This window comes from Pongo abelii, chromosome X (genome assembly GCF_028885655.2).
Source record: "Pongo abelii isolate AG06213 chromosome X, NHGRI_mPonAbe1-v2.0_pri, whole genome shotgun sequence".
Lineage (NCBI taxonomy): Eukaryota > Metazoa > Chordata > Mammalia > Primates > Hominidae > Pongo > Pongo abelii.
The window spans coordinates 117,051,458-117,063,893 of NC_072008.2; the positions used below are offsets into that span (position 1 = coordinate 117,051,458).

At 36.5% G+C, this 12,436-nt stretch overlaps 1 protein-coding gene across 16 annotated transcripts in view; it reads left to right on the forward strand.

Moving 5' to 3' along the window:
- Window positions 1–12,436, forward strand: part of PAK3 (p21 (RAC1) activated kinase 3) — a 297,720-nt gene that overhangs the window by 216,791 nt on the left and 68,493 nt on the right. For all 16 annotated transcript variants that reach the window (XR_010138925.1, XM_054544144.2, XM_054544143.2 and 13 more), the window contains 2 exon segments: window positions 703–856; window positions 3,460–3,497. Coding sequence is in view for 15 of the 16 variants with exons in the window: in XM_054544144.2 (XP_054400119.1) it covers window positions 703–856; window positions 3,460–3,497 (192 nt within the window). In the remaining variant the exon portion in view is untranslated.

Below are 12,436 nucleotides of genomic sequence, written 5' to 3' on the forward strand. Positions count from 1 at the left end.
TGAAGTAAGGAGGAAGGGAGAGAGAGAGGAGAGGAGAAGGAGGGCATGCCCTGGAGAAAGCTGCAGGGGAAATGCCCAAAGCAGCATTAATGTTACTGTTTAGCATCTCAGTGGTTCTTGCTCCTCCACAATTCTATTTTTGTCTCCTACCAACCTGCCTTTATAGTAGAGCTCTAGACCCAAAAAATTACATTTTGTAATCACAAAGTATAACCTGATCAAGGGTGATCCTTTCCTTTTATTCTAAAATATATTCTGATTACAACATGACCAGAAACAGCTTATATTATTCCAGTCATAAAATCCATTGATCTGCACTTTACTATGCTGTGCACAAATTTAGAGAAGTCTTGCTATGTCTGCCCTGAGTCGCCAGAAAAAAAATAAGCTAAGCCGTAAACATCATTTCATGGATGAGCAGAGTCAATATGGAGGTGATTTTCATGCGCTTTTTTTTTCTATCACAGTCATACTCCCACCCACCCTTTTTAAGTTGGATCCTAGTTTTACCTATGTGTTTTAATTAGAGAAGAGAATGATTGCATTATTAAGTTACTAACTTTAAATCTAGAATGTAACTTCAGTTTCCCAAGTGTAATCCTACAGGTAGCATGGGCTTCTTGGTGAAGAACTTTACTGGAACATAAAAATGCTGCTGCAGAATGTTCTGAGCTACCATTCTTTCCCTTTGGTTGTCCACAGGGAATTCCCGAGCAATGGGCACGATTACTCCAAACCTCCAACATAACAAAATTGGAACAGAAGAAGAACCCACAAGCTGTTCTAGATGTTCTCAAATTCTATGATTCCAAAGAAACAGTCAACAACCAGAAATACATGAGCTTTACATCAGGAGGTAAGAGGAAGTCTGTGGTATCAAAGGTGAAGAAGTAATTTCAATTTCAGAGTGTCATGTTGAGAACAAAATGTCTGTGGGACATTTGAAATAGGTTCTAGTATCTTCTTCAAATGACATCAACATGACGAAACCAAAAAATGAGTTGGAATTTGAGGTTGATGTTAAGTTATATAACTCAAGTATGTTTAGAATTAAAATAAGGTAATTATTTAGTGAAGTAGTGGTTGTGAGCTTGAACTGGTAGTCACAATTGTTGTCTCTTTACTGTCATAAAGACACTCAGTCACTTACTGGGCTTTGTTATATGTTCATGAAGTAAGAGTTGTATGCATGAAACCATGCTCTCTGGAAATTTATTTTATCCCTTAGATTCATTGATTTACACCATGATGACACAGCACACTTTTTTTTTGATGTCAGGTTATTTTGATAAGACCCCCAAATCAGACTGAAAAGAGAAAACTATGTGTGACTATTTTTAGAAACTGAAATATCCATGTTACTGCCAAATCTTGACCTTATTTGCTAGTGTGTAGATTTAGTCTTTTTTTGGAGCTTTGATGTTCAAATTTGCACTATAAGCAACTGTATTAGTCCATCTTCATGCTGCTGATAAAGACATGTCCAAGACTGGGAAGAAAAAGAGGTTTAATTGGACTTATAGTTCCACATGGCTGGGGAGGCCTCAGAATCATGGTGGGAGGCAAAAGGCATTTCTTACATCGCAGCAGCAACAGAAAACGAGAAAGAATCAAAAGCAGAAACCCGTGATAAACCCATCAGATCTTGTGAGACTTATTCACTATCACCAGAATAGCATGGGAAAGACCGGCCGCTATAATTCAATTACCTCCCATTGGGTCCCTCCCACAACACGTGGGAATTCTGGGAGATATAATTCAAGTTGAGATTTGGGTGGGGACACAGGCAAACCATATCAGCAACTGAAATATATATACCAAATAATACTTTCACATTTTGAGATAGATGATTTGAGTTCTCTCTCTACAATAATTTATTAACTTATTAACATATAAAGAATGAAGGGAGTATTATCATTAGTACTACAGCTATAAAGAGCCCTTACCTCTTCGCACTGGATTTAGTATAAGCAGGCTTTAAGTTTCTTTGTGAATGATCCAAGGATACCCTTGGAAGGGGAAGAGTGTCTGATTTGGCCATATCAAATATCAAAGCCCAAACTGCTAAATTGGACTTTTTTTTTTAAATGAGAAGATTGCTTAACTGCTGTTATCCAATGTTGAAAATCTAAAAAGAAAGCCATCAAGGAAAACTTTTTACTATATTTAAGCTTCTACATAGAATAAAATATCTAAGAGATCCTGGTGACATATCAAAAAATGTTTCATGTGAGAAAATCAAGAGCTGTGCTCCAAGTTAGAACCACAGGCAACCAGAACTGAAAATGTATTCAAGAAATCATTTCACTGTAACCATGAATACACTTTAGAGTATCAGAGTTTGTTCTTTACTCCAAATAGCCATTGCTGTTTAACACTTAGTTTTATATACCAAATTTCTCTCAACTTACAAAGATGAAATCCTGACAACTATATTAAAACTCAACTGTATAGTTGTACTGTACTGAGCTGAGTGTACCTCATCACTGAATGCTCTGGTATTGGGACTGACTAACTGAATAGGAGGAGAAGATGGAGATAGCACAGGAAGGTGGAGAGAAAGAATGGAAAGGAGGTAGGGAGAGAAGAAAGTGGGAAAAATCCTAGATATAGAGTAGTTCTCCACTTACCCATGTGGAATGTATTCTAAGACCTCCAATGGATGCCTGGAACCATGGATAGTACTGAGCCTTATGTATACCATGTTTTTTTTCTATACCTACTTACCTATGATAAAGTTATAAATTAGGCACAGTAAGAGATAAACAACAATAACCAATAATAAAATAGAACAATTATAACAATATGCCAGCATCACTACTTTTGCTCTTTGGGGCCATTTTGAAGTAAAATAAGGGGTACATGACTACAAGCACTGTGATAGCTCCACAGTTGTTCTGATAACCAAACTGGCTATTAAGTGACTAATAGGCTGGTAGTGTAAACACAGTAGGTACACTGGACAAAGGGATGATTCACATTTCAGGTGGAATGGAGCAGGACCGCGTGAGATTTTATCATACTCAGAATGGCATGCAGTTTGAAACTCATGAATTGGTTATTTTTGCAATTTTTGATGTAATATTTTTGAACCACAGTTGACCACAGGTAGCTGAAACCACAAAAAGTGAAACTTCAGATAAGGGGGACTACTATAGATGTACAGAATCATACCAGTTAAGAGTAGGTAATCTTGTCATTCTTCCATATAAATGAGATTCACTGGAGGCCTTCATTAATATCTGCAAAATGACCTGGTGAGAATATGGTGAGGATGTAATGGTGTGAGCTATTTTAAGAAAAGCTATGTCATTAGTCATAATATCTAGTTAATACTAAATTGGAGCATTTCCTTCTAGTTGAAATCATGCAGTTTTTTAATTTTTATTTTTCTGGTGTGGTCTCTGAATGAAACATTCTTTATGAAACAAAAGTGACCTCTCTATTCTCACTTTGCAGATAAAAGTGCACATGGATACATAGCAGCCCATCCTTCGGTAAGTGAAAAATTGAAAACTGTTTCATATGATTGGTGTTTCCAAAGATTTAAGAGAATATAACTGCACAGATCCAGTTTTTAGATATAAAGTCTTTTAAAAACAATTTTAAGGTATAATTCAGTTTATATAAAATTCACCTATTTTCAGGTAAACAGTTCAATGAGTTTTGGTAAATGTATATACCTATGTTACCATCACCACAATTGAGTTTTAGAACAAGTCCATCACCCCAGTAAAATCCTTCATACCTGCTTACAGTTAACTCCACCCACCCCACCCTAGTCACAGGCAAGAACTAATATGGATTCTGTCTTTATGGATTTGGCTTTCTGGACATTTCATGTAAATGAAATAATACAGCATGTGACTTTTGGGGATTGGCTTTTTTAACTCAGTTTATTTCTTTTAAGATTAATCCAAGTTGTTGTGTATATCGATAATTTGTGTTCCTTTTTATCTCTGAGTATTCCATGGTATGATTGTACCACTGTTTGTTTAACCATTCAAACATTGAAGGCTCTCTAGAAAATTTTCAATTGCTAGCTATTACAAATAAAGCTACTAGGAACATTCTTGTACAGGGTTTTTATGTGAACAATGTTTCTGTTTCTCTTACATGTAGAACTTTGAGAATAATAATCATGTTAATAGAAATTTCTCTGAACACCTACAGTGTACACTTATAATATAAACTGTGAGGTAATTTTATTTTTATAGGTACTTAATCTTTCCTACAGCCCAGTTAAGTAAGTCTTACCATTGTCCCCATTTCACAGATGAGAAAACTGAGGTTTGGAGAAATTAAATAGCTTCTCTAAGGTTATAACAGTATATGTTTTGTATGTCATTTGTTCCAACAAACTGAGATACAGGGAGGGAAGTGACTTTGTCGAAAGTCACATAGATAATTTTTATCAGAGAAGTGACTAGAAAATAAGTAACCTAGTTGTTGAAAGTGCTATAGTATCTGAAAGAGTATTTGTACACATTAGACAGAAAATGATCTCAGATAAGGCTTCTCTTTCTGTGATTTTCATTTTGATATTCTGATAGAAATTAATTCCTGCCTCATTTGCTTTTTTAGGGGTGAAATAATTTGCATTACTGAAACTCTCCTAACCATTTATTCAAACAGTCATGGATGGCCAAGCTGATTCTTCTTCCTTTTATAGCAGACCAATGCCTTTTATAGTGGACAGATGTCTGCTTGACATCACCCCGGGTAGCCAGTATGACACCAGTAGATCTTCTTTAGTTGTAAAGAGTAAAGGTTCTGAAATATTATGTCAGTTTCTCAAAAATTAAAAATGGTATTAACCATATGATCTAGCTATTCCACTTCTGGGTATATACCCATAATTGAATGCAGGGTCTCCAAGAGATATTTATACACCCACGTTCATTGCAGCAATATTCACAGTAGGCAAATGGTGGAAGCAACCCAAGTGTCCATCAACAGATGAAGGGGTAAACAAAAGATGGTATGTATAAACAGTGGAATATTATTAAGCCTTAAAAGGAAGACAATTCTGACACATGTTACAACATGGATGAACCAGGAGAACATTATGCTAAGTGAAATAAGCCAGTCTCAAAAGGGTATATACTGTATGATTCCACATATATGAGGCACCTAGAAGGAGTCAAATTCATAGAGACAGAAAGTAGAATACTAGTTGCGAGGAGCTGGGAGCAGGGGGAGTGGGGAGTTGTTTAATGGGTACAGAGTTTCAGTTTTACAAGATGAAAAGAGTTATGGAGATGAATGGCTTTGATGATTATACAACAATATCCTCAACAGTCCTGAAATGCATACCTAAAAATGGTTAAGATGGTAAATTTTATGTTATATATATTTTACTACAATTAAAAATGAAATGAAAAAAGAAAGAATGAAGGCTCTGGATGTAGGTATTTAATCTGATTTCCCCATTTACTAAGTATGTGACATTGGGAAAGTAGCTTAGCTTCTCTGAGCTTCTTTCCTCAGCTTTAAGAGGGAATAAAAATAGTACTTACCTCCTACGTCTTGTGTGAATATTAAATGTGATAATGTATATAAAGTACTTAGTATAGTACCTAGCACATAATATATATTTATTAAATGTAAATTACTATTATCTTTACATGACAACAAGAGGAAAAACTCACTCTCTTCACACATGAAGCTTGTACTTGCGCTTTGCTCAGATTCCCCAAAACAGAACAGAATATGGCCCTCTCATCTGACTGGCCATTTCCTTTTCCTCCTTCTTTGCCATGACAGCTTCCTGGGCCACACTGAAAACAACATGTGAAGGGAGGTAACAGGAAAATGGGAAGGACAAAAATGACAACCTTCCATGATCAACACATACTTTACCTCCTTTGATTTCATTAATATCATGCTTGTGCAATCTTGACTGGGTATTCTGGCAAAAAAAAATAGTTATTTTTTTTAGGTTGGTCAGTTATTTGAAACACCAACTTGCTAGGATAGCCTGTGTATTGGTTTTTGTTTTCTCCTAAGATATTAACTGTTTCTTTTGAGATTGGTTCTATTGGTTTTGCTTGTAGAATTAAAATGAAGTCTACGTTATGGCTAAAATATTCCATTAAGTTAGAAAAAAAATGATGATCTCACTGTCTGGAGATAAATAGATATTTACCTATTTAACATATATTTACCAACTGCCTCCTTATAAGCTCTAGGAAGTTTGGATATCAGGCTGGTAGGGGAAGGTAAACATGGACATAAAGAAGTACAACACAATATGGATAGTGGCCGAGCATAGTGGCTCATGCCTGTAATCCCAGCACTGTGGGAGGTCGAGGTGGGCAGATTGCTTGAGCCTAGGAGTTCAAGACCAAACTGGGTAACATGGTGAAACCCTGTCTCTACAAATAATGCAAAAACTAGCTGGGCATGATGGTGCACACCTGCAGTCCCAACTACTTTGGAGGCTGAGGTGGGAGGATCACTTGAGCCTTGGAGGTGGAGGCTGCAGTGAGGCGTGATTGTGTCACTGGACTCCAGCCTAGGTGACAGAGCAAAACCCTGTCTCAAAAAAAAAAAGAAAACCAACAATATGGATACTATTACATACCATAAAATATGTCGACATGCTATGAGATTTCAGAGAAAGTAGATTGCTTTTAGCTGGGGAGGGAAAGGGAAGCAGGCCCTTGTCTCCAAGGGCTGAAGCTCAGTGTCTGGTACCAAATAGATACTTGGTATGTATTTGTTGAATGTTAAGTTAGAAAATGCTTCATATAAAAGTTGGCATTTGAGCTAGATCTTAAAGGTCAGATGAGATTTCGATCTGTGAAGATGGGAAGGGCATTTTAAGTAAAAAGAAAAGCATAAGAAAGGGTGTGTTGGTGAGTACAGCAAGGAAACAAGGAATATGGGGTTGAATGAAGACTGAGATGCAAGAGAGGGAATCAGGAAATAAGTCTTGAAGGTTAAGGCGGAACAAAATCATACAGGCCCCTAAATGGTATTCCAAGGAATCTGGCTTTCCAGTATTCAGTGGGAAGCTTTTGAAATGTTTTGGAGCAGGAGAGTTAAGTGATTAACACTTATACCTTGGGAAGAGTAATCTGACAGCAAATGTCCAGAATGAATTAAGTACAAATGGTGAGACTGGATGAAGGGAGACTAGTAGGGAGAATATTGCAAGCATCCAGGTAATCTGAGCCAGAAATGAGGTAGTAACAGTAGGAATGGGGAGATTACATTCAATTTCTAGAGGTATTTAGATTATTAATTGGATGTTGGAGGAAAGGGTGAGGTCAAAGATGAACGCAGGCTTAAACTGATAGGTGGTGGGTAAAAAGATAACGATGCTGTCTTTCAGGAGAAGCCGATTTCTGTGGGAAGATGCTGAGTTCCTTATTGGACAGTTTGAGTTTGAAGGGCTGGCAGGACTTTCAGGTGAAGATAATGGATTGACTGCTTGATGAAGGCTAGGTTTCTATTGATTGAATGAACTGAATTGGACCCCGACATTCTATTTGAATCACTTCAGTGGGACTCAGTTCCTTAGGAATGGATAACTGCACCTTGTGTTTTCCTTATAGTTCTAGAGGAGAGTATGCTTCGCAATGTGTATGGTGTATGTCTTTTTGCATCATAAAAACTCCCAGTAGATCTGGCTGTCTACAAAATCTGATTTAATGGGTCTGACAACCCCTTGTAGACACAGCCTGAACTGATTACAAGTTTTGCATCCTTTAGTAGCCTGGGTGAGAATTAAAACAGAAGCAATGTTGTATTCTCTAAGTGTTTTAAACTCATGATTCTGTAATTAATATTGAACTCAGGGATAGATCTCATAGTCATATAACACCTGCTTTACTGCTTGTTTGTGGTAGCTTCTTTGATATTAGTGTATTCAATTTCAAATACTGTTCAGGTCCCTACTCTTTAATTTGAGGCTAATTTTAAAATTTCATATTTTTATCGTACTGTTGAAAATGAAATGACATATTTAGAATCCTAAGTTAGTATTCCAAGTGGAAGGTAACAGCAATAATATGTCATTATTGTTTTGTCATATTGAACGTGCCATTATCTGTGCTTAGAGCAACTGGGTGTGCAGTTGACAGATTGCTCTTTTGTGATTTGCAGTACTGGTTAATTTTTTTTAAACATAGTTTAAGTAATTCTTTTACTTCAGTGTGCATCAGAATTTCGTGGGGATTCTGTTAAATTGCAGATTCCAGGGCTTCACTCCCAGAGTAGATCTGGAGTAGAAACCTAAAATCTACATTTTAAACAATCACCAAAAGTGGCCCCCAAACAGCATTTTATATTATCTAAAGCCTCTAAGTTCCTTACTTCTAAGTTCTTTGACCTTTAAAAGTTAAGCTCAGAGAAAAGGGAATTTCCTAAGGTAGCTACTCTAGCTGGTGTATTCTCTAGAGCAACGTTCAGAACTTAGAGTTCATGGGTGGGCTTCAGATCTATGAACTGTTGAAGTTATACGTAAAAGTATGTGTCTACCTGTATCTTTCTGGGGAGACAGACCAAACCCTAAGAGTCTGGGACCCAACTCAGGTTAAGAACTACATTCCCAACCAGGCGCGGTGGCTCACATCTGTAATCTTGGCACTTTGGGAGGCCAAGGCGGGCGGATCACCTGAGGTCAGGAGTTCGAGACCAGCCTGACCAATGTGGAGAAACCCCATCTCTACTAATACAAAATTAGCTGGGTGTGGTAGCGCATGCCTGTAATCCCAGCTACTCGGGAGGCTGAGGCAGGAGAATCGCTTGAACCCAGGAGGTGGAGGTTGCGGTGAACAGAGATCGTGCCATTGCACTCCAGCCTAGGCGACAATGGCGAAACTCCATCTCAAAAAAAAAAAAAAGAAAAAAGAAAAAAAAGAACTACATTCTCTGCCCCAATGTCTGGCAAAATTAGAGTGTCAAAAATATCTAATTTGATAAGACAAAAATGTTTCTTACTTGTTATCCATCTATCTATATTTCTGTAAGTTTAGAAGTTTTAGATACAGTAATTCTCAGCCTGGAATGAAGAGTATGGAAACACTGCACCATTGACTCCAAAAATGATCACCAGGAAAACCTCTAAGTAAAGCTATGTTTATTAAACTTAGAGTGACATAAAAGCATTACTTTGATAAAGTCTTAGTGTCTTAAGAAGGGGATGTCAGGAGGGAATATTTATAGGGTTTTAGGGCTTAGACTGTTTGATTTTAAAGCAGGTCTTGCAAGGCGAGGAATGGGTTAAGATTATGCAGTGTTTATGATCACATAGCTTTGTATTGGTGAATATAGCAAAGGAAGGGGCTTAAAGCAAGTCTTAGTGAGCAAGCTGTTAGTTTCAATGAGCAAACTAGTTGGTTCACGGTATCTTCTAGAAACAAGTATTTCCTAAAGTAAGAAGCTATGTTATTTTTGCTTATTCTCACTATTGTTTAACATAAGAACATTAAAGTATGTCTGTCTTGATATTGCTTAACAAAGGGAAAATAAAATATGCCCAGTCCCAGTACTATTTACACAGTGATAGTAAAGTACGCCCAATCCCAGTATTTTTTAACACAGGGACAGAAATTGTTAATTTCAGTTCTCAGTACCAAAGATTGGTATCCTTGGTGGATTGCTGGGGATTTAATGCTCTCTGGCCCAACCACAATTCAAAACATACTATCCACTCAATGCCATACATTCTTCCAAGTCAACCAACCAATATGGCAGGATAGTGTTTGGTTCAAAGTAAACAGAAATATCTGTCTTTTTCTTTTCCCACAAACCTTCAGAGGATGAAAACCTTTAGATTTTCTAATAGTCCCTTAAGTCTATCCTTGGAGATGGGGAATGGCTTCTACGGGACGTTAGCAGTGAAGATAGTAATGAATGTTAACAGTCAGTGAAATCTTGCAGGTGGATCTTATCTAGTGAAGTATTAAGACTTGAAATGTGTAAGGCTGCTCCTTGCCCCAGTAGGCATTGACTGGTCTTTGTACCAGTTTAAGGTTTGGGCCAAGAAGACTAGACCTTGAATCATTCTTTTTGCCTCTAGGGCCGTTTTTAGAGCCTAATAGACTGTATATACTCTCACTTGTAGAGGTCACATCATGCATTGCTTTAAACATATTAATGGGCCCCCATACTTCACTTTATATTTTTGCTGTAAATTTTTGAAATTATTTTTGACATATTAATTTTGAAATTATTTACTTACAAGTAACTTTTAAAATGTATGGTTAGGTATAATTTCTTGTTAAATCATTGTAAATACTCAGGAATTGTTGCTAAATATGAAAATCTAACCTACAATTTATATTTAATATAATGAAATTTCTTTAAATGCTAAACATAAGAGACTAGTTAAGTTGGCATATTGTTATACTTAACAGACATTTAATTAGACATTAATTAATTTTGACTTTGTAGTTTTCTTGTGGCTTTTTGGAGCTGATGATTTATTTCTGATGGCAAACACTTTCATAGGCCCATGTAAAACTTATCAACCCTGGGCAAGGTTCATATTGCCTAATAGATAAAATAGCACCATTTGTCATATAAAAAAGTACTCAACTTCCATCCTTCTACAAAGAAACAGTGATTAGGTGCATTCTTGAACCCAGCTGGTGTAAGATAGGGCAAAACTTTCTGGAACATAATATCAAAGCAAATTTCAATAACCCAAAGCCCATTTCTCCCTGTGCCCACTGAAGTGCCCTGAAGAATTAGTGTTTTGCAAGAAGAAAGTGATTTTTTTTAAATCTGGAAACCTTAATGTCATTAACAGATGTTGCTATCCACATAGCTATACAATATAATAGCCCAGTTGTTATGGCTAAAATATAGGTGCATAAATAAGAAAACCAATGTTCAGTAAACATACAAACTTCGATCTATAAACCACTTAGCATCTATATCAGGGCAATAAAATATTCTTTCAAATGCTTGTTTATAAATTCTAGGTTGTCTTTCTTCTCACAATTGGTAAGTCTTTCTGGCTCCTATCAGATGTATGATTACACCTTATTACTTCACCGTAGGTTTATACATGATTGTAGAAAAGCCACATTGAATTTTTAATCACAATTGAGGTCCTTTGATGTAATGGTCTATTAATAGGCTGCCTATAACTGCCTCAGGAGTTTTGTCCTCAAAGAATGAAAATTCCTTGTCAGATTATGTTAGGACAGTATACCCAGTGGCATAAACAAAAACAAAATAAATACACGAAAACAAAACAAAAAAACACCTATAATAGCACTGTCCAACAAATATATAAACTATATTCATAACTTTAAATTTTCTAGTAACCACATATTAAATTGTAAAAAATAGGTGAAATAAATTTTAATAATATATTTATTAAGCCAATATATTCAAATTATCAGCATTTCAACATATAATCAATATAAGAAGTATTAATCTAACATTTTACAATTTTTTGATATTAAGTATACAATATCTGGAATGTAATTTACACTTGAAACACATCTCAATTCAGGCTAGCCACATTTTATTTTATTTTATTTTATTTTTTATTATTATTACATTTTAAGTTTTAGGGTACACGTGTGCAACGTGCAGGTTTGTTACATATATATACATGTGCCATGTTGGTGTGCTGCACCCATTAACTCGTCATTTAGCATTAGGTATATCACCTAATGCTATCCCTCCCCCTCCCCCCACTCCACAACAGTCCCCGGTGTGTGATGTTCCCCTTCCTGTGTCCATGTGTTCTCATTGTTCAATTCCCACCTATGAGTGAGAACATGTGGTGTTTGGTTTTCTGTCCTTGCGATAGTTTGCTGAGAATGATGGTTTCCAGCTTCATCCACGTCCCTACAAAGGACATGAACTCATCATTTTTTATGGCTGCATAGTATTCCATGGTGTATATGTGCCACATTTTCTTAATCCAGTCTATCATTGTTGGACATTTGGGTTGATTCCAAGTCTTTGCTATTGTGAATAGTGCCGCAATAAACATACATGTGCATGTGTCTTTATAGCAGCATGATTTATAATCCTTTGGGTATATACCCAGTAATGGGATGGCTGGGCCAAATGGTATTTCTAGTTCTAGATCCCTGAGAAATCACCACATTGACTTCCACAATGGTTGAACTAGTTTACAGTCCCACCAACAGTGTAAAAGTGTTCCTATTTCTCCACATCCTCTCCAGCACCTGTTGTTTCCTGACTTTTTAATGATTGCCATTCTAACTGGTGTGAGATGGTATCTCATTGTGGTTTTGATTTGCATTTCTCTGATGGCCAGTGATGATGAGCGTTTTTTCATGTGTTTTTGGCTGCATAAATATCTTCTTTTGAGAAGTGTCTGTTCATATCCTTCACCCACTTTTTGATGGGGTTGTTTGTTTTTTTCTTGTAAATTTGTTTGAGTTCATTGTAGATTCTGGATATTAGCCCTTTGTCAGATGAGTAGGTTGCAAAAATT